Source organism: Schistocerca serialis, chromosome 11, assembly GCF_023864345.2.
Source record: "Schistocerca serialis cubense isolate TAMUIC-IGC-003099 chromosome 11, iqSchSeri2.2, whole genome shotgun sequence".
Classification (NCBI taxonomy): Eukaryota; Metazoa; Arthropoda; class Insecta; order Orthoptera; family Acrididae; genus Schistocerca; species Schistocerca serialis.
This window is the reverse complement of record NC_064648.1, coordinates 71662771-71686651: the sequence shown is the minus strand read 5'-3', so window position 1 is coordinate 71686651 and position 23881 is coordinate 71662771. Positions and strand designations below refer to the sequence as shown.

Genomic DNA, 23881 nt, shown 5'->3' with positions numbered 1-23881 from the left:
TAAGTTGGCCCTAATTGTAATACCTTGGCATTTAGCTGAAACGGCACCCTTTCGATTTGTGTGACTAATCGAGTAAAAGAAATTTAACGGGTTCCTTCTAGTTCTCCTGTGGATGACATAACACTTTTTATTATTTATAATCAAGTGCCACTTTACGCACCGCACCGGTACACACTCTAAATCATTTTGCTATTGCTTTGATCTTCTGATGACTTTACTAGATGGTAAAAGACAACATCATCTGCAAACAATGGCTACTCAGATTGCCTCCTAAATCGTTTTTATAGATTAGGAACAGCAGAACGCCTTTCATGAGGAAGGGCAGATTGTTTTACTCGACGACTTTTGCGAACTATCACCAGGAAGACAGGAATACGGCGGTCATCCGGATGAGAGGCGTCACGCCACGCTTCCCGTGGTTTGGCCGTCCTGCGGCAGACTTCCGCTGCGCCCGCCGTCATATTGAGCGCGCGCTCCCTGCGGCGCGCACTGCTTCTGTTTGCTCCCCAGTGTCGACAGCGGACAATGCAGCCGGCGGGCGTAATTGCCACAGTGGCAGCTCTGCTTGCAGCAAACGGGACCTACTCGGTGCTGGAGTGCGTCTGCTGGGACATGGACAAACGCCCGGCGCTCAGTATCGGTGGATCTGTGCTAGACTGGCAGTACTGTCTCCATCCCAGTAAGTGTTCTTTCGTGCTGTACGGATTCATAAGACGTTATGCACAGTCCAATTATCAAACACTCACAGGCGGCTTGGCTTACATATGCTGTTATTAAAAATTACACGTTTTCTGACTGACAGTGAAGGACTACGTTTATTATGAGGACGCTCAGCTAGGTATCCACTGTTAAGGAATACGTATAAAAATGACATTGGTGTAACAGGGTGACGAGAACTGAAGGAAAGTGATGGCGTGCAACCGAATGCGAAACAGCCTGTCTTGGAGCTTATCGTAAAACTGGCTGTCCTTTAAGGCGTTGCTGCAGGTAGTGTTATAATATGTTTCATACGCACAGAAAAGACAGACATCTGGAGGTAGTATTCATCTGGAGGTTCCAGGTGGTACGAACTGCTACGTCACACACTTTCCAGGAGCGGTAGCTTGTTCTTTAGGAGTATGATTTCTATGTGCAGCCTAGGAATCAAGAAAAAACACCTATTTTGACGAGCTATTGGCCAAAAGCAGTGATCATACAATAGCTGTAGTTCTCTTACGTCTGTTCTCCCACTTTTGTTTGCTGTGACGTAAATATTCCCTACGGCCCCTGCCAAAATTACACACACGAGAAAGAATCAAAGGGCGCAGAGCAATAAATAGCGTTCCAGCCAATTTACCGTCTGCTTAATCAGTCGGCATAACTGTATACGAATGCGAATTGATAATAGATAATCTTGATTGATCTCTCTTGGTACCTCTAATTTCCAGGGTCCCTTTCATGTACGTTTCCTCTTCAAATGCCGATTGGCTGCAGTTGAAAACAAATTCCTTACTCAACGACGGGGCAAATTTGCTTATCTCATCTACAAATATTTCGGTCGATCCTGTAGTTTGCTGTGCATCGTCAAGTTGACGCTTTCTTCGAAATTTCATTATCTCACGTCTCACACTTCTGTAGCATTGTTTGACGTCATGTAAGCATCCACTGCTTCTTTGTAAATCTCTGTAATGTATGTCGAGCATCCTTGAAACGCGCAAGTGAGCCTTGTCCTCCGTTGAATGTCTGTAGTTTTCCTTACACACTAACGGTCATATTTCTGCAGACTTGTTCAAAATATGTTCGTAATTGTTCTTTTGCTATGCTGTCTGCGATTTTCCAAGTACGCAATTATGTTTAGTATCCGCTCCTTGGAAAACGACTGTCCTTCACTACGTTTGACTGGAAACGGGAGCTGCGGCCCTCTGTCCGACAACGACGGTGAACCACAGCACGCCTGTTTCAGTACAACTTTCCAGTGCCGTGCACGTACCGCCATCACTGCACTCTCCTTGTACACTGTTCGCACGACACCACGCATTCCACTGACTCATGCGCCACTTCTTTCACACTCAGCGAAATTTCTTGAGTTCCTTTCTGATCAAATCTCGACTTTGGCTACTGTTTCTGAAGATATAACGCAATGTTTGCTTTGTTTATCGGCGCCATTCCTCTGCTTTGTATCAACAGCACTAGCACTGTAGCACTGTGGTGAGTTACTCGTCAACTAAGCAGTTCAGCTACGCTCCGCAGCCTCGTGCTGTCGACATCATTTGACAGCTCCAGTCCCGCCCCCTGTTGGCATCATCAGCCAGTGTTGTGTTAGCATCGTGGGCAATATGTGCGCCGCCGAACGCTGTCACATCTGACATGCAAGTGCATTTCCAGCTTGTGTCTTTACCCGTAGCTTACAGCAAACACGGAAAATAAAATGGGTTATTGGTGGGAGTTGACCAGGAAATGCAAATGTTACTTTTACAAACATTTACATTAAAAGAGCTGCAGGATGCCTTACTTCGGCTTTTTCACCTTTGCTTTACCTCGAGCTGAGGCAGCGGCTTTTGTACTTCATGGTTCCCTTCGAAGCTATAAGGTGTGTCATCTAGAGCGATGTACGCCCGCAATCTCATTCCTCTACAGTAATTTTTATTTTTTGCTGAGATTTTCTTTTCCGCCAGTGTATCTGTAGCACCTTTGCCCCCGCTCCTCTCTGCTGAAGGAACGATCATTAACTTCCTCACGGTGGTTCAGAAGAGAAAGTGAGCGTTATCAGTCCCCGGGTAATGCTTTCACACATACACTTGCTATTTGAACAAGTTAAAATATCACACGATAAAAACTAAAGATACAGAAAAAATGATCTCATAGGAGGCAGAATCGAAAGACGATTGTTTCATTACATACAACCAGCTGTTTTCTGGGGCTTATAGAGTTTCCAGACTTATAGAGGTTTCAGGCTGTGGCTGGAGTGTGTTCCCACGGCCGGAGAACGCGAGCGGCCCGCGGCGCGAGTCGCCCAGTGCGGGGGTGGGGGCCGTGGCCCGCTGCGTGGGAGGCCGGCCTGCCTGCAGCCAGACACACAGGTCGGGGAGTACGTGGAGGAGGCGCGCCAGTCGGCCGTAAACAAACTTTCGCTTAATCACAATAGGAGTAGTTTCCTTTCGTTACAGAAATTGTCAGGGAAAGTCCCTGAAGCATTGGCCGTAACTGAGGCATTATTCCAGTACGGGAAGCTTCAAGTATCGCTGCACAGTTGACGGGGACAAGCTCTCGCGAGAATACATCGCAGGTTACAGAGAGCGCCAAGTGAGTCAGTCGGCCCTCAGACACAACGAGGCGGAGGCCTCCGTGTTGTGCCAGGAGCGTGGACTTCCCTCTGTACGAGTCAATTACGTTCATTGATATCAGGTGTGCATTACTCGAACGTTCGCAGTGGTTATTTACAATAGGCATACAGCAATGGCATCCCGATTTTTCGGTTAACAGTAGCAGCTGCCCACAGTCCTATCAGAAGCGACTGTTTGTATGTTTACAGCCCGGTAGCCACACCGACGGCGAGAGACGTCATCAGAATTAGCAGTCTCACTGGGCTGGTACGAAACTTTCAGAACGTTTACCGGCGAGGTCAGCTCACCGCCGAGGTAGCCTTAGCTCGACTCCCTAAGCGAAGCGGATCTGACGAGTGTAGCTGCGCGGGCTAACCGTCTGTTCCTTTATAGAGACATTAAGCTTTCTTCTTTCCTTTTGCTTCATTTTGCAGTCTAACTCACTGTGGGTTTTGTCACACATTTGCTCAAAAAGACTTGAGTCCCTCGTGAGGGAATGAGCAGGCAGAATACCTTTTGTGTGTCCAGACACTCTGCCATAAACTTTCTGGCAGGTGAGAACAGATTAGCACCTTTTAGTGCAAAGCCACTCTCTGCCACTCAGTGCCTTCATTGCTGCTTTATTTGCGGCGAGGAACCGTATGTCAACCACACTTGCACATCGGTCGACAATTTCAGTTCGATTATTTCTAAAATGATCTCAACATTTGATGAGTACTTAGCTATTACATTTGTTTCCTCCCAGCTCCGTAAGCGCAGAACGTTCCCACACAAGTACAAGGGGACAGAAGTGCAACTACTGTGTCGGAAGTGTACAGAGCAACGAATGATAGCGCCTCTGCTACTTACCTAACGAGATACCCTGGGTAAACACGGCTACAGCTAAGAGGAAAATACAGCTCAGAGGCGGATCCCAGAGATTAAAGCGAGAGGAGAGTGGTATGCCGTTTACATCATTGGGAATTCCAGCTTTTCTGGCTGCAGTTATTTGACTGTGACGCAGTACTTGGCAGGTAGACTGTGATGAGACAGGCTAAGTGTGCGGCGCTCCAGGAGATGAGAGTACAGAATGCCTGGGGTCGTCATTCACGGCCCAGCCTGGACTGGAGATCTGAAGTCACCAGGAAAGGCTCCCACCGGCTGCCGCTCCAGTCTGGGGCGCCCTGCCGCCCGCAGCCCAGCTGCCTCTCGGCCAGCCTGGAGTCTCCTCTCCAGCCCCGCACTGCCAGCTCTGACACCAACGTGAGACTGTGTCTGCGCTGGCGTTCTGCAAAGGTTTATGAGCACGGGTCCATATGTCTTATTCCCAATCTCGCCAATCAAACCAGATAACGATAAGTGTGATTTTCACTTAAATATTACGGTCTGCGCCTAGCCAGGTACTTCGCACTTTCCTGTGGTAGCGGTGCTAACTCTGTCAAGCTGGGGCAGAACAGCATGCCTGACATGCGACATTAAATTATTTTGTTGAAAGGATGTCGAAAATATCGCAAGCGAGTTGTCTCAAGGACTCAGAAATGTAACAGCTGCGACCAGTGTAACCAGTTACGTATTGTATACCGAGTGACTCCCCGTAAGATAGGCGAGAGTGCAACGTGGCATTCTCCGCTCTGCTCAGGGCCTGGATGCACGAACCGTCCACACCGATGCTGCAGTAAGAACCTCGGCTCATACGGAATGACGGCACAGTGTCCAGTGTTGTACTGTCGGCGCAGCTCTTCCCGCTCCCTCGTCAAGGGGAGCCGCAGCAATGGCCGCCGTGCTGACAGTCAGCTGACTTGTTGACCTTTTGCTTGTAAAAGTGTGCAGCACACCTCACGCCGTGTCGATTGTCGTTGGCTGCAGCTCTCTTAGTGTTTCACTTTCAGTAGCTGCTGGTACTGATGTGCATATGAGTAGCCCATGGAAGCTCGTGAGTCACGAGTGCAGAGCTCGAGGTGACTGACGAACGTTTTGCAGATTGGCCACCGGGGTTCGCAACGTGCGGCAGCCCGGAGCAGCCGCCCCCCGCGTGGTCAGCTGCGCAGCGCATGGCAGCCCGCATCTGGGACTCCGGACTGCCGCCGCCGCCAGCAGGTGGAGCGGTGGAGGGAGGGGGGTGCGCCGGCGCCCTGGCGCAGCTCCGCCGCCTCACGTCACGCGAATCCGAGGAACTCGTCAAGCAGCTCGACTGCCGGATCGCTGACGACTGTATAGACTCCTGCTCTGTACCGAGGTATGTAGACCACTCGATGCCATTACTACTAACTGTACAACTAATTGTTTCTCCTCTCCTTAAATTTATTCTCAATACTCCCACCTACTTTTCCTATTTTGCGACACTAACTATCTGTCAATAAGGGCACATTTGTGAGACCCAAAGAGGAAGCGCGCTAATACCTTCTGCCGCCGCCTCTTCTGTTGACACTTTCCACCGAGCAGTCAATGGAATGTACCTCGTGGCATACGTCTCTCTCCGCTCGCTGTCTCCTCATATCGCTACAGCAGACAGTAAATCATCTGATGATGACAGTCAAAGACTGCAAGCGGTAACTAACAATAAAAGCTTTTCATCGAGACTGCTTGCATTACTAAAATTGAATTTATATTCCTATTTCTCAACCGTACAAAAATCAATAAAAGTACAGTGTCGTTTGAGATGACAACAGCTGTAGCTCGATATCGTTGTTAGTTATAAATTAGTTCAAAAGTGAACAATAAACGCTGCAAGTGGCTAAATTAATTACTTTTCGAAAGAAGCAATTATAGAGTCAACACCCTGCACCACCAGATTACAGTAATACTCCACAACGTTTGCTGTATATACGTAATTAAAATTTCTAACATGGCAGCAGTCAGCAACAGTAAAATTATGGAAGCCATAGGAATCGAACAGCCAACCAGTGGCACGTCGGATGTTTATTCACACTTTTACCTTGCTTTACTGTTCATTAAGCCATGTGGATGTACCTTAGCATTTATATGGGTCATTTTAGTGTTGACTGAGCTTTATGACCTGTTTTCTCTTTTCACACAATAAGTTTACACACGTTACTACTTCTTCCAAGGAAGAAAGGTTCATATCTGTTTAAACCTAGGTAAGGATTCGAATAAACTTGTGAAGTACAACTAGCTGGTGCATGATTCCCATTCTTTCCATACATCATTAACTTATAGTAAGACAGTCACATTCAAGCCAACTTTTGCTTCAAGGATCATGAAATGGCATCACGGTATTACCGCCTCTAGCCTCGAAGACTTCGTCAACTCGGCGGGGAAGAGAGTTCCGAAAGTTTCTTCAGATACGCAGCATCTGCCCGAGGCCTCCCACTGATGCATCAGATCCCGGCTGCCACGTCTCAGCTGCTGTTCCAGACAGTACCGTACAACGTCTGCGGCTCTGAGACTGGGTTGCCTAATGGTCGCCTCGATGAGCTGTAGGGCGCCTGAGTGTTCGTGAAACCGGGAGTGTATGCACGCAGCCCTGGGAACACGACTGTGTGTGTCATCTTCTACAACGCAAGAGTCCAGAGAATAGGGCAACACTTCGTCACCGAGAATGTTGAAACAAACGTGCTGGTTCAGGTTCACATTGACTGTAGTGACTGAATCCAAGTCGCGGTGATAGAAACACCCCTATGACACCATGGAACCACCAGTGGCTTGAACTGCATCCTCTATAGGCCGTCGGTCCCATCGCCACCTCCATAATTTCAGAAGAGGCGAAATCGCGCGACTCGTGTGACGCACCTCCACCCAGCCACTGTCCTTCTCTGTGTGGTTTGGGCCACTCAAGACGCGCAGCTGTGTGTGTCTGTGTGAGCGACGGCCGCTGACTCCAAATGTCGAGTCTGTGCAGCCGCCTTCCGAACGATTGCTAGGCAGCTGGTTCAGATGGAACTGCTTTGCCAGGCATTGGCAATTTGCGTCTCGTTTGAAACCGATCGCCAGTCACTTGGAGTGACACTCGTCAACAGCCCTGTCGGCTAGGATCTTTTTACGCCACTGCCTCACACCACTACGAGTGGTTCACCATTCGTTCCAAATACTTGGACAGTCCACATTGATAGACCAACAGATCGTGTAACTTTACTAGTGGTGTGGTCGTGGACATGCCGAAACGCAAAAATTTCTTTCTGCCAATTCTCGACATCTCCACCTCGACGCAGGTGACCGCCCTGATCTCACGCCAGCGACTGGCACGTACACACCGCGATTGTCACCTCACCGTCACCACTGACGTCAGCGGTGGAGCGTCACGTGACCGCCTGGTTCCTCCCATGCAGCACGGCATCCAGCCCTCCAAAGCGACCTCTGTGCTCAATTAAGTGGAGGCATAGCATTTCGTCTGATGAGATTAGTTCATGCTTTCCAGAAGCTCTGCGTTTTGTACACTTTTAGCCAACACTTAATTCGTCTGTGATAAGCATCAGGTGGGAAATAACTTTGTAGTTGGCGACTTCAAGCACACTTTGTTCGTTTTTAATTTCACTCATAAATGGTGTACCATAATCGGTGGATTACTTTCTTTCTACAAAAGACATATCGTTTTACGATCACCACCCAAGTGTTGTTATTGCTGTTAGAGGCATATGTGTACTGTTCACTGAACATACACAAATCTCCAATCTTAGTTCCTCATTTGCATATAATGCCATTTTAATATCATAAAGGAAAACGTTCCTGATGTTCTGCAACTACTATTTACATAATCACGGACTAGGATTTATGTTCTTATGCTGAGATATGATGGGTTGTGATTAAATTCGTAACATCTGCACAACATTGGGAAAATGTTTCCGTTGTGATATTATTTTCGTGCTCTGTCGATCATCGAACGATAATTCATTTACTTAGTTTCATTTTCTGTCAAATATGGTTTGGTCTCCGTCATACACACATGAAAAAAAGTTTTGCATCACCCCAGTTCCCAGAACTCCTGAAGATAGACGTTGATTGTGGATATTGTATCACAGTTACAGTCCCTTCGACTGTTAAGAGATGTCACTAAACCTGCCCAAAGACGTAAACAACCGTGCATGAGCAGCGCTTATTAGACGGAAGGGGTCCGACAGTTCCAGTCGTTCCACCAGGAAGGAGGTACACGGCTGGTGTTGTCCGTAGTTCAACCGTGCCTAGACGGTCAATACCGCGGTTCGATCGCGTCCGCATGGTTGCTTTGTGCCAGGAAGGCTCTGAACAGGAGAAGCGTCCAGGCTTCTGGGAGTGAACCAAAGCGATGTTGTTCGGACATGGAGGAGATACAGAGAGACTGGAACTGCAAATCACATGCCTCGCTCAGAGCTGCTACTACTGCAGTGGATAACCGCTACCTACGGATTGTGGCTCAGAGAAACCCTGACAGCAACGCCACTATGTTGAATAACGCTTTTCGTGCAGCCACAGGACGTCCTGTTACAACTGAAACTGTTCTCAATCGGCTGCATAATGCGCAACTTCACACCCGACGTCCGTGGCGAAGTCCATCTTTGGAACCACGACACCGTGCAGCGCGGTACGTGACCCACCAACCAATCTGAGGGATCTACGCCGATTCGCCGTTGAGGAGTGAGACAATCTGGACCAACAGTGCCTTGAAGAACTTGTGGATAGCACGCCACGACGAATACAGGCATGTATCAATCCCAGAGGACGTGCTGCTGGGTATTAGAGGTACTAGTGTGTACAGCATCTGGACCATCACCTCTGAAGGTCTCGCTGTATGGTGGAACAACGTGCTACGTGTGGTTTTCTTGACCAATAAAAAGGGTGGAAATGATGTTTATGTTGATATCTATTCCAATTTTCTGTACAGGTTCCGGAACTCTCGGAACCGAGGTGATGCAATCTATTTTTTTGATGTGTGTATTAAGTAGTGAAATACATCTCAACGTATCCTTATCTTACTAAGCGAGCTAATAAGATTGCTGAAACGTTGTCCTGTCACATTCAAAAGCGTAATTAGATTAGGAAGGAAGACTCTAAAGCAGTAGATGAGTTGTCCTATTCAGGCAGCAACATAATTGTTTGCAGCCGAAGTAGACAGGACATAAAATACAGACTGGCAAGGGCTTGGAAAACATCTCTGGAAAAGAGTAATTGTTTTGCTGTTTAACATAAATTTGACCTTTAGGCTGTCATTTCTTAAGGTACTTGTCACGAGTGTAGCCTTGCATGGAGTGAAACATGGATGGTAAGCAGCTGACACAAGAAGAGAATATGAGGTACTGAGATGTAGTGCTAGAGCAAACTGCTGAAGAATAGGTGTTTAGATGGTTTAATTAATGAGAAGATACTGAATCGAATTAGAGACAGTAAAAAATATGCCACAACTTGACTGAAAGAAGGGATCAGTTGACAGAACACCTCCTGGGACGTCAGCGAATCGTCCGTTTGGTAATGGAGAAGTAGTGTGGGGAGAAAAACTTGTAGAGGGACACCGAGTGATGAGTACAGCAAACAGGTTCAGATGAATGCAGGCTGCAGTAGTGTTTTGGAGGTGAAGGTGCTCGCACAGGATAGTGTAGCATGGAGAGCGGCATCAAACCGGTCTTCGAACTAACAATAACAACGACAAATAACTACGACAGTTGTAATGATAACAGAAATAACGTTATTTCTCACTAATCTGAAATCTGAATCTTGCTGACAGATGGAAACTGTGTGTCAGGCCGGCACTCAAACCCAGTCCTCCTCCTTTTGCGGACGCTTCTCACACCAACTGTAGTATCGAGATATGAACAACAATGTGGGCATTGTCGGTCCGCCTTGATGCAAAATATTTTTGTTGTTCATTTATTTATTTATTCATTGCCCATGTTAGTTTCAGAGACCAATTTCGCCATCAATGTAAAACATGCAGAAAATAGCACAGTTATAAAACGGTGTAAAACGTTATACATGTTTACTGTTTCTGTTTAAATATTGTGTTCTGTGGGTACTTTCATAATAGCTTATTTATTATACATTACAGCGTGGTTTTAAGATTCTTGTTGGTGTTTGGGGCATATTTTCTGTGTTTTTCTGTTGCTTTTTTTCTCAACATAAATCATGTCATTTGCAACTGTGTGAGCGACTATTACTAAAAAATACGAAAACGTGAACTTCCGTATGTCAGCGTTATGCGGTTGGGATTACGGTAGTGATGTGGGTACAGTTTCGGTGTGTACTAGGTTGTTACATAGTTTCTCGTGTACTGATGTTCGCTGGACGGCTTGCAGCTAGTTCTACACACAGAAATACATAACCGTCGCACTTCTTTCATAATGTATAAAGTTACGCCAACTTGCCGCTGGCGTGTCTCGTGAGAAATGTATCACATGTTGCAAGAAGGTTATGAAAATTTAAGCGCAAGTTCTGATGACTTCCGTTCCTCATTTATGTGTCTCTGTCTGATGGGCGAGTGAATCTTTTGCAAGTGTGTGCTTTCTGTCGTGTGTCGTGCGTCAGTTCTCTCAGAGCAGTGAAGATTGTGTTGTTGAAAAGTGTTGTTTCTCCGTTTATTACGTTTTTCCCTTCCACTATTGCTTTTTGTATGTAATAATTTTCTTCTTTTGTTGTTGGTATAAACAGAAAAACTTCTGGGATAGAATAAAATGACCAACCTAAGTGATTATCCAGCACAAAGATATCAAAGGAACCCAAAGACATTAATAGAAAGCATCACACGCATCCTCACACAGAACCAGACAAAAAGAATGATACAAAGGAGTCCTAGAGCTCCACTCTTAACAGGCCTCCCAAAGGTCCACAAACTTCTCACTCTAGTCAGGCCAGCGGTGGACTTCAGAGAGACATCTGTACACATTCCTAGAGAAAACATACACATACACAAACAACAGAAGCTTCAAAACGCCAGAAGACATAATAGAGAAAATTAAGAACATCCCCCCAACAGCAAAACATGTATCTTCTGATATGTACACACACATACTCACAGAAGAAACTATGAACACTATAGAACAACAGCTAAAGTACAAGAAATTCCCAGAAAGACAAATAAATGAAATCTTATCCATTCTTAGTCTAATCACTGAACAAAACTACTTCACTTTCAGCAACAAAACGAGAGGCTAGCCATGGGATATCCCCTCAGTGGGAAATTAGTAGGCATATTCTTGGATCGTATAGAGAACACAATATTCAACAACTTTTTAAAACAAGATGAGTACAAAATAATTGACTGGTACCGATACGAGGATGACATAATTGTCTTATAGATGAAACACAAAACAGTTGAAGAGCTACACAGTAACATCAACACAGTACTACCTCAGACCCACTTCACAAAGGAAAGAGAAAAAAAAAAAAACAAGACTCTAAATTTCCTGAATCTTACAGTTACAAGAAACAAGCACCAACATTATTTTTCCATCTTCGGAAAACCCACATCCACAACCACTGCTACCCATATCTCATCCAACCACCATACATTCAGTAAATATGCCAGCTTTGCACCCATGCTCCACAGGATAAACAGAACACGTCTTAAACTGAAGAGTACACGCAGGAACTAAATATAATCAAACACAGCCTGTCGGAGTGGCCGAGCGGTTCTAGGCGCTACAGTCTGGAACCACGCGACTGCTACGGTCGCAGGTTCGAATCCTGCATCGGGCGTGGATGTGGTGGTTCTAGGGGACTGATGACCACAGCAGTTAAGTCCCATAGTGCTCAGAGCCATTTGAACAATTTATAATCAAACAAATTGCTGTTGAAAATAACTACAAAACAGATATCATAAACAAGCTCAACAGCAAGGTAAATATGAAACATAAAAATAGTGGCCACCCACTCAAAAGCACAAGCAAAGAATCTGAAAACCCACAGGCCAAACACACAGACAACACAGCAGACCACATCACTCCAGGAAACGGAAACATATGGTACACACTGACATACAGTAATAAAATATCACATAGAACTGGAAACATCTTGAAACAGCAAGGGATCCCAATAACATTCTAAACAAACAACATAGTTCATAAAAGGCTAAGACCAGGCAAAAGAATATCAGAAAAATTCAGCATGCTGGAATATACCAGCTCACATGTAACTGCTATCAGGCCTAACCCATAGAAACAATCAAAAATATCCGAACGAAGTACACAAAGTCCTAAAAAGTGACAGCACACATTCCACTTTCGCAAGACACCCAATGAACAAAAACTGCACCTCTACTAATATCGAAAGTGATCTACACATAACAGAATGCACACACACGTAAAAAGACATAAACGAAGAACTGAAGTCGTCAGAACTTCCGCTACAATTTTCATAGCGTCCTTGTAACATGCGATACATTTCTCGCGACACATGCTAATGGCAAGATGGCGTAATGTTTTGGATTATGAACGAAGTGCGAAACTTACGTTTTTCTGTGTGTAAAATTAGCTGAAAGCCGTGCCGCGAACGTAAGTACACGAGAAACTATGTAACAACCGAGTACACGTCAAAACTGTATCCACAACACTACGGCAATCCCAACTGTATGACGCTGACATACATAATGTTTTTGAATTTGTTTAGTAATAGCCGCTCATACATTTGCAGATGACATAAGCTATGCCGCGAAAAACGGCAACAGAGGCACACAGAAAATATGCCCCAAACACCAACAACAATCTTAAAACCATGCCGTACTGTATAATAAATAAGGAATTATGAAAGTACTCACGGAAAATAGGATTTATAAAACAAACAGTACACATATAATAATGTTTTACAGTGTTTTATAACTATGCTATTCTCTGCATGTTTTAGATATGAAGACCCCATGACCCATTAATTAAGGCGACATTTGTCGCTGAAACAAGATTGGGGAATAAATAACTAAACAACAAAATCGTTTTGCATCCAGAAGGACTCACAGTTCCTTTTTTTGTACGAAAACACCATCTGGAAGTGTTCCAAATACAATTATTCTGTGGAGACATGACTCACGACGTACTCACAGCTTCAGTTTTGACATTTTCTTTTCTCCGGCACCTCGTTCTCGGAATGATAAGATGTCAGCTACGGTACTTTGGCATGCATGATCCTGTCTTGGAAGAGGCGTATGAAGAGCTGGAAGGAAGACAGGACGACAGGCAACTCCTACGGATAGCTAAAGCAAGAGATAAGGCGACCAAGGACATAACATCAGTGAGGCCGATAAAGGATAAATCAGGTGTAGTATTATACGACCTTGGTGGGAGTACTTTCAAAGGCTTTTGAATGAGGAAAATGTATGAGAGAAGTATGAGAATGGAGATATAAATGAAAGAATGACCCAAAGCATAAGTAGGAAAGAAGTCCAACATGCGATGAAGAAAATGAAAAATGGGAGGCCCTAGGAGCTGACCAAATCCCAATAGAAGCATGGAGAAGTCTCTGGGATCTAATGCAGAAGATCTGGAAAGGAGAAAGAACGCCGCATGTGTGGAGAAGCAGTATGCTTCTACATAAGGGCAATCATAGAGGGATAAAAGTGATGTCCCACATAATGAAGATCTTGGAAAGGATATTTGAGAACAGGGTGCGTCTAGAAACTGACGTATGTAAAGAACAATTTGGATTTATGCCGGGAGAAGAAAAACCAACAAACGATGCGAAAAATCTATATATTAACCTGCAAGGAGAACAACTGATGATCAAGAAATTTAAATACCTAGGCTCTTACATGAAAAGTAATGGAGGACTGGAGGTCGAAATACAGCAGAGGATATATAGTTATGGATGAACTGGAGGAAACTGAGCTGAGTACTGTGTGATAAGAAGGTTAGCTGCAGAATGAAAGGAGAGTTTTACAAGTCTGTGGTGAGGCCTGCGATGCTGTATAGTGCAAAAACTTGCCCAATTACAAAAGTGCAAGAGGAAAAGATGGAAGTGGCTGGAATGAGAATGATAAGGTGGATGATTGGGGTGACACGAAAGGATAGACTAAGGAAAGTGTACACCAGGGGAACAGTGAAAGTGGAGCGCGTAGGGAAGAAGATCCGAGAAAGTAGGCTGAGATGGTATTCACACGTGCAGAGAAGAGGGGAGTACTACGCGGGGAGAAGAGTTGAAGACCTAGAAATCGAAAAATCAAGGAGAAGAGGAAGACCCAAACTGAGGTGGAAAGACAAGGTGGCAGGAGACCTACGGGAGAAAAGATGGCTCAGAGAAGAAGCACTGGATAGGAATTTATGGAAGAGAAGAATCCGGCAAAACAACGCCGACCCCACATGATGCGGGAAAAGGCTCATATGACGATTATGAGGATGGCAATGATGTTCCTGTCATTTCTTTGGAATGATTTGGGCAAACAGTAGCAAGCGTAAGTCACAATAGACGGATCAGGTATCCTTGTTTGACAAACAGTTTAGGAGCTTTTCAAATCGCTGCTTCTAACACTCTGACCCTGTATACAGGATGATGCTGGCTGTGTAATTCCCACCAGATGTTCTGATTATGTTACTTCGTGATCTTCCTAAATTACTTCAGGCAAATGCCCAGGTGATTCCTTCCATGACCTCACGGCCAACTGTCTGCTCATCTCCGTTAAACTAGACTTACGGGTGTCCACATGCCTCTATATACATGTTTTCAGTTGTCAACTTGTGAAGCAACCGATGCCCAGTTTTCATCAAAGATGGATCCTCGAAGGAATAAAATTGCACTACACCTGCTACACGAACCGGGACGAGGGTGCTCAGACCGGCTGATGGTGTCAGAACCCTCTCCACACTCGTCACGTGAGCTCGCGAGGGCCGCCTTCCAGGACTGTGGCGGTACAGGCCCGAGGAGCGACGGCTCGGCCATGTGTGGGCAGCACGACGAGGGTCACGGGCAGGCGCGTCCCAGGGGAGCTGTGGGACTCCTGCTGCACATGTCGGACATTAATGATCTGGCAGACATAGTTAACAGTCACTGCACAGACGGTGTAGTTGTCTGTAACAAAGTGAACATGGTCAGGGAAGGAGGGGAAATGTTGGATTTCAGTGCACACTGTGCAAGGAGCGCGCCTAGAGACGGAAGTTACCAGGTTTAGGCCATTCTAGGAGGCCAAAGTACTAATTGAAGATGGCAACAGAAGGGGTGACGAATCATATTAACTGATGTTGGTGGCCGTTCGTGGAACGTCTCCTAAGAAGACGTCTGTTCTGCTCGAGGTCAGGATCACGAGAGAGAGAAGCAACCATGTTCTGCATTGCAGAGTGCTCCAGTGTCCACACACGTGACCTGTATCCCACACACGCTACTGGGTAAAACCGATGGCGTGAATCCACTAGCAGTCTCAGCACAGGGCTCAAGGCGTCCCTTGTCAGCGGCTTCAACTGGACAGAACTGCCACAGTCATGGAAGGCAGGCAACTTCTGTCACGTAGGCACAGCGTAAGTTGCTCTGGGAGAAAACTTGTAAAGATTTCATTGCGCCTTTGAAGTAAATTCTTTAAACCATTTCACTAAAATATTCCTTTACTGGCTATCAGCACGTCCAAAAGTACTACCTCAAAGCAAAAGCACCGCATGTACCTAATCACATCTGGATAAGGTCTTAACCTTCGAGCTGGACAGTGTCATTTATCACCAATTTCGTTCTAAATGCATTGTTAACCGTCTTACGCATTTTCGAGAACTACTTGAAACTTTTCACATGTAAGCGCCGTTCTCCCATGCCTTTTGCTAAAGAAAGCTGCGGTCTGAGCTGCAACTTAAGGTAGTAGAGGTGCTTTTTCTTTTTCTCTCGTCCACATGTCACACACCGTCCTCTTTTCTTGGTGGCAGGCTACCCAATTGTTTCAACCCATGGATCTTTGAATTTCTCTAGGAAAGTTGCTACTTTGACAGGAAGTGAAGCAACCTTATCTGTTTTGACTAGCTGAAGCCTCGCAAGGGAAAATGCTAAGTCTTTCAAGTAAAATGCTCCTTTTCTGGATTTACCTCATTTGCGTCGAAAATGATTTGAGCTCTTTTTCCAGCTATATCCATTATAGAATAGGATACGACCAGTGGCCATCTTCTTGTGACCCATGCTATGGAATACGCTCTTCCCAGTTGATCGACTATGTAGACCCCTCCATTTGTCACATTGTAATAACTGCCTTATTGCAACAAGTTTATCAGTTGCTCTCCCTTCTTGTCTTGAGCTTTTGTCGTCAAAACGGATGCAACTTAAAAGGAACAGCAGTCTTCTATAGCTCATCACAGCTCCCATAATCTCCATACTTCTGCCATCTGCTCTCCACAGTTCGACAACATTAGTGTGGCTGGCTTGCGTAATCCCAGAGAGGTAAAGCAATCCCAGTAATGCCATTATTTCTTCTTCTGTAGTGTTTTTAGCATCCCTTTCTCTTGAATGCTGTACACTTTCTATCTTAGACTGAGTACACAAGAGTGTGTACTTAATATTTTGTCAATCGTTTCCAGGCTAAGTACTGTCCATTTCACTTATGACCTTTCTGGATACACTTTCTGACCCAGGAAATATTTTTACAATATTTTTTCTTTTTGTTTTTATGACTACATTAGCCCATAATTGATTCCATTTTCATTTTTCTCTTTCCTAGTAAAAATATAAACAGCGGAGAGCGACTGTTTGCGGTCATCGTCTGAATTCTGTTCCCGTTCGGGATCCGAACCTCGGTCACGTCGTGTGGCAAACTGTTCCTCTTCTTCCTCAGCGTCATCGCCAATTTTCTTGCCTGATTCGGTGTCGAACCCTGGATCCTGGAGTGGCCATGCAGGCTCCTCGTTGTCGGCCAGCTTTGTTGTGGCCTGTACAGGGTGGCAGGGCCCGCTTGTGGACCAAAGGTAACTAGGTGAGCGTGAAAGGAACGCCACTTACACGACTGGGCGCGTTGTGTACCTTGTATTCTAAGACGGCACACGCGTTGTTTATTATACGTTTCTGCTGCGCACTTGGACGTGTGACAACACAACTTACCACTGAGCTAGCAGAAGCTATAATGAAGGTATAGGTACGGCAGGCAATTTTACAACAACAATGCAATTTTTTTTATTTATTATGCAGAGAATTTGGACAAGACAATGCCATTTGCGGGTGGCGCATTTTATGCATAGTCGCGCTCAATCGAGAGTTAAACTGCAGTGAAAACTGAAAACTTCCTTTACTTGGTTTGTAAACGTAAAACTGTACACTTAAAAAATAAGCAGATAATAGTTATCCTACACCTGCCATACCAGTGAGTAATATTTGGAATCAGTCGGTTTACAGAAAAGCGTAGATGCGTGAAACACAGAACCCTGTACAGGCAGTCCCCAATATTCCCTTAAAGTCTACCTGTAAATAAAAGTTATTTGAAAACGTCCTGCCTTCATCAAAACACAGTTTCTTCTTTGTCACCCATACATGTTTCGCCGAAGCTTTACCGTCATGAGAGGTTCCCTTTATTTTTCTGTCGAACAAGGAATATATTCAAACTTCCTCAACTACCCAAGCACGACTCACGTCCCGTCCTCACAGCTTTAATTCCGCCAGTATCTCGTCTCCTACCATCCAAACTTCACAGAAGCTCTCCTGCGAACCTTGCAGAAACTAGCACTCCTGGAAGAAAGGGTATTGCAGAGACATGGTTTACCCACAGCCAGGGGGATGTTTCTAGAACGAAATTTTCACTTTACAGCGGAGCGTGCGCTGATATGAAACTTCCTGGCAGATTAAAACTGTGTGACGGAACGAGACTCGAACTCGGGACCTTCGCCTTTTGCGGAGAAGCCCTCTACCAACTGAGCTACCCAGGCACGACTCACGCCCCGTCCTCACAGCTTTACTTCTGTCAGTACCTCGTCTCCTACCTTCCAAACTTCACAGAAGCTCTCCTGCGCACCTAGCAGAAACTAGCACTCCTGGAAGAAAGGATATTGCGGAGACATGGCTTACCCACAGTCAGGAGGATGTTTCTACAACGAAATTTTCACTTTACAGCGGAGCGTGCACTGATATCAAACTTTCTGGCAGATTAAAACTGTGTGCCGGACCGAGACTCGAACTCGGGACCTTCGCCTATCGCGGGCAAGCGCTCTACGAACTGAGCTACCCAAGCACGACTCACGCCCCGTCCCCACAGCTTTGATTCCGCCAGTACCTCGTCTCCTGCCTTCCAAACTTCACAGAAGCTCTCCTGCGAACCTTGCAGAAACTAGCACTCGTGGAGGAAAGGATATTGCGGAGACATGGCTTAGCCACAACTTGGGGGATGTTTCTAGAACGAAATTTTCACTCTACAGCGGAGCGTGAGCTGATATGAAACTTCCTGGCAGATTAAAAATGTGTACCAGACCGACACTCGAACTCGGCACCATCGTCTTTCGCGGTCAAGCGCTCTACCAACTGAGCTACCCAAGCACGACTCACGCCCCGTCCTCACAGCTTTAATATCGGTACAGCCATTCTTATAAGGGAAGGCATTCCGGTGACTGAAATCGAACGACTAGAATCAGGAAGAGCCGTAGGCATAAAAATTTTCGATATGACCGTGCTTAACCTTTTCGCCCCATCAGGAAATTCCCATAAATTGGATGGTGCGATGCTTTTTAAGATGAAGTAATTTATTTATTGAGGAAAAATCCGTGTTCTCTTATATTAGGGGGACATATTAACTGTGTTTTAAACCAGAAAGATCAACAACCCAATTTCAACTACTCGCCACAGTTAAAAAATTTAGTAAGTGATCTACAACTCAAAGATGTATAGGAACTTCAGCACCCGACATCAGTCGAGTTCACGCATATAACCAGCCACTCCCGCAGCAGACTAGATAGAATTTACGTGCAACCAAATCTGCAAATTTTTTTATTAAACGTTGAAACAGTTCCCGTGTATTTTAGCGATCACAGTACACTTTTAACTTGCTTTAATTTAAGTGTACAGCCAACCCGTCGATTCAGAGGGCAATGGAATTTGAATATATCTGTCTTAACTGACGAAGAACTGGAACGGGAAATAAGAGTAGGAATTTGAATATATCTGTTTTAACTGACGAAGAACTGGAACAGGAAATAAGAGTAGTGTGGACTATGGGCCTCCGCACCACAGCAGACAAGCACCCAACAGTCATTGACTGGTGGACTAGGAGGGCTAAACCAAGGCTGCTGAAAGTTGTCATGCAGTATAGTGTAGCGAGGCGCAGGGAGTTGAGGAATACTATGGAGCTTTATTATAAAGTTTTAAGAGACTTATATCAAGAGGCACATGATGACGTAATTCGTCTGAATGATATCAAAAAATAAAAGCCAAGTTATTAAGCACTAAACAGCAGCAGATGGAGGGACTAAAAATTAAATCGAAAGCCACATCAGTAGTAGCTGATGAAACTGCTTCTCTGTATCACTTGGTGCGGCATGCTAAAAACAGACGTCAAGCTTTTATTGCTGAAGTCCAGACGCATACTGGTACAAGGCTCACATGCCAGAAAGAAATACTGGACCAAGTCCACAGGTACTATGACAACTTATATGCCCCTACCACAGTGGACGATGCAGCTCTCGAGGACTTTCTCACTATTTTAGGTCCACAGTTGTCGGGAACAGAAAACGCTGACATCCTGTCACCTATTACTAAAGATGAAGTGCATGAGGCAGTGCGTAACTCACCTCTCAAAAAATCTCCGGGACTTGGTGGCCTTCATGTGGATTTTTATGCCCGCTACTGGTCTATAATTGGGGACAAGATCACTTCCATGGCGAATGAGGTCCTGACCGGAAAAGCGGTCCCTGCAGAGTTTAAGGAAAGTAAAATAGTACTGATTCCTAAGAGTAAAGGCAAAACCAACTTAAACAATTATCGGCCTCTTTCGCTACTAAATTCTGATTACAAAATAATTTTGCGTATTGTCAACAAAAGACTCCGTGCCTTTTCCAACAAAATATTGAGTCATCATTAATCTTGTTCTCCAACCAGAACGATATTCGAAAGTCTATCTGCATACAGAGACGTCATTGCAATTACGTCAGTGGCAAGTATAAAATGTGCTTTAATCTTTATAGATTTCAACAAAGCTTTTGACCGCGTTAGTCATAGATACCTCTTTGCGACGCTGTCGAGGATGGCTTTCCACCCTCAGATTGTCAACATGCTAAGAAATATTGCAACGGGTATAAATGCGAAAATAGCAATCAATGGCCAAACATCTAAGCCCATACAGATAAGGCGAGGGGTTCCACAGGGCAGTCCCTTATCTATATTTTTATTTACCGTATCATTAGAGCCCTTTCTCCGCACTGTCCACGCAAGATTAACAGGTATAACATTGAGTGGTGAGAAAACTGTCATACGAGCTTATGCTGATGACGTGGGCGTTGTAATAAGGAATAAGGAGGAGACAGTTACACTGGAAAGAGAAATCCAAAAGAATTGTCTAGTGTCGGGAGCGACAACCAATGAAAACGAAAGTAAAGTATTGAATCTGCAGTGCCTAGATCACCTCCGATTGGCATGGGCAAAACAAGACAACAAACATAAAACTTTGGGAATTACCTTAATGGCATGTCCGATGAGCATGGCTGCTTTTAACTGGACAGAAGCTAGGAGGAAAGTTCATAGTGCTGTAATGGAGAACATCCATCGAACTGTGGACCAGGTGCGAAAAGTCAGATTCATGAACTCCTGCATTTTGTCTAAATCGTATTTCACTGCACAGGTATTTCCAATCCCCAAACTAGTAGCGAAAGGGATCATGTCCACAGTTACCAATTATTTATGGCGAGGAGACATATTCAGGGTTGGTGCGACTACCGTTATACTGGATGTCAGGAACGGGGACCTCGGTTTGGTGGACATTCGAAATAAAGCGTCTGCTCTGTTCCTCAAACGGGCTTTCCATACACTCAGAGAAGTTCCACAATGTATAACCGCAAAGCTCTTTGAGGCTGTGACACCCCATAGCCTGCAAGCACCGATTGATGTGCGAAGGATTAATGCCCGTCTGCGGTATGAGAGGAACTTTTTCCTCGAAGCAAGTTACCTTAGTGACGAAATCAGAAGCAACACATGTATCACAGCGCGCGACATCATACTTGAAAGGAAGTTAAATGAGGGCAGAAACAAAATTGAAAAGAAATTTCCTAATTGTGACTGGAAAGCTGTATGGCGGAACATCAACTATGCCGGGCTATCTGCAGACGCTATTTCCGCATGGTACAAAACAGTTAACAATGTCATCAGCACCAACGACAGACTGTATGGGATCGGTTTAAACCAGACACACCTTTGTGGAAAATGCCGTCTGGTGGATACACTCATCCATAGATTCACCTGTGGCGGCAATGTGAATAACTGGAACTGGATCAGGCAATAAATCGTCTTTCTCGCCAGATCCCCGGCAGAATATACAACGCAATCGCTCCTCCTGAGACCAGACATTACATACTTTCCGAAATTAAAAACGAACGCCATTAGCTGGTTACTGGGAAAATATGTTAGTTATGTCATCAACGAACTTGGGTCAGACAACGAGATAGAATTCCGCGTTTACATGAAGTGTAAATACGCAAAAATCAGCACATATTGCAGCCACAAGAAGCACTAGGGCAACATGCTGAAGATCATTTTTGGAAGAATGGGTGTCGGTTAAATATGTGGCACCACTACAACGCCTTGAACGAGAACGAACAGAAGAAAATGAAAAGTCGGTTGTGTTAAAGGAAGAGTTTTTTTCAAAACATTTTGTTCAGAATTACTCGTGTTCGACTTCCAAAGTATTTGTGTGATTCAAGAAGAATTGTTAAGTTTTTGTCGTGATCAGTTTCTACTCAGAGAAGAGGTTTCTTTGTCTTTCTTACATCGGAGAATGGGAATTTTGTGTTAAGATTTCTGCACACTTAGTGCTATGACCCTACTGGGGACATGAAAAAAGGGGTGGGAGGGGTTTGGGCCTCGACGCACCGGCAGTGCCGTGAAGAGACCCCACTGCTAGTGCGGAGTGTACCACGCCCTGTGACCTTCCTAAAAGAAAAAAAGTAGTTAGTGCGCGGGAATAGGTTACGGAAGGTCATTGGTGCGCGCGTGGTTGGATGCGAAAAATATTCTTTTCCTCTTCATAAAAAAAAGAAAAAAAAGTTGATAGAGCGCTTGCCTGCCAAAGGCAAAAGTCCCGTGTTCGAGTCTCGGTCCGGCACACAGTTTTACTCTGCCAGGAAGTTTCATATCAGCGCACACTCGGCTGTAGAGTGAAAATTTCATTCTAGAAACATCCCCCAGGCTGTGGGTAAGCAATGTCTCAGCAATATTCTTTCTTCGAGGAGTGCTAGTTCTGCAAGGTTCGCAGGAGAGCTTCTGTGAAGTTCGGAAGGTAGGAGACGAGGTACTGGCGGAATTAAAGCTGTGAGGACGGGGCGCGAGTCGTCCTATGGTAGCTCAGTTGGTAGAGCACTTGCCCGCAAAAGGCAAGGGTCGCGAGTTCGAGTTTTAATGTGCCAGGAAGTTTCATATCAGCGCACACTCCATTGTAGGGTGAAAATATGATTCTAGAAAGAATATATTGTTATACGGGGAAACGTATAATTTTAGAATTGTACATTTGCATTCGAAACGTTCTAAGAAGTGTGTATGCGTTAATGGCACAAGCTGTTGCTAATGTCTGTGTCTGCTATTTCCAGTTTGGCTGGTGTTGTGGGTTGGCAGGAGAACCAACACCCTACGAATAGAGGAAGCCGATAGGCACGCGTTTTAGCTGACGCAGGCTGGCGTGAGGTCTGGAACAGGACAAGGAAATTAGAATATAGGAAAACGGACGTAGCTGGTGGAATACTTAACTTTAAGCCGTTAAAGGTGAACGTCGGTCTGACGGTACATGATTAACAAGATCAGTAGCAACTGATAATGGCACCTTGCTAGGTCGTAGCAATTGACGAAGCTAAAGGCTATGCTAACTATCGTCTCGGCAAATGAGGTCATATTTTGTCAGTGAACCATCGCTAGCAAAGTCGGCTGTACAACTGGGGCGAGTGCTAGGAAGTCTCTCTAGACCTACCGTGTGGCGGCGCTCGGTCTGCAATCACTGATAGTGGCGACACGCGGGTCCTACAATACTAACGGACCGCGGCCGATTTAAAGGCTACCACCTAGCAAGTGTGGTGCCTGGCGGTCACACCACATTCCTCCCCCGCAAATCGGCGTACGGTTGTGTTATAAGGCTTCCGCCCGCCGTGGGGAGGACCCCACGTTGACGTATGCGACGAGGTGGGGAGCCTAACAACAGGCGAGGCTGTGCCACCCGCACCCTGCCATTCGGTCCGCGGGGAGCTAGGAAACGCCTGAAAACCTGCTCCAGGGTGCACGCCAACATGCGGTGTATGCGCCCGCAGAGAGACAGGAGGGGCCGAAGGGTCGACCTCCATCGGGCGGGGGCACCCGACGGGCGAAGACGACATATGGTCCGGAGCGGGCAAGAGTTCCATGTCGGAGGACAACCGGTCATGGGAAGCGATCGGCGGCGCGTGACCCAGGGAGGCGCCCGGCAGTTGCAGCGACACGTCCACTGCGGGCGTCGCCGGCGGGAGAACAGGCGGCGGCGGCGGCGGCGCGTCGCCATGGGGCAAAATGGAAGGCAGCGTCGGTAACACCTGGGGCTGAGGCGAGCCAGTAGATGGGTCCCCAGGGCGCTGACCGGACGGCAC

The 23881-nt window shown here is 45.7% G+C and overlaps 1 protein-coding gene across 1 annotated transcript in view; it reads left to right on the top strand.

Moving 5' to 3' along the window:
• LOC126426455 (uncharacterized) overlaps window positions 1-23881 on the top strand; it is a 125014-nt gene that overhangs the window by 24929 nt on the left and 76204 nt on the right. Inside the window, exons 5-6 of the mRNA XM_050088369.1 lie at window positions 439-679; window positions 5262-5517. Of these exons, the coding sequence (XP_049944326.1) occupies window positions 439-679; window positions 5262-5517 (497 nt within the window). The remainder of the gene's footprint in view (window positions 1-438; window positions 680-5261; window positions 5518-23881) is intronic.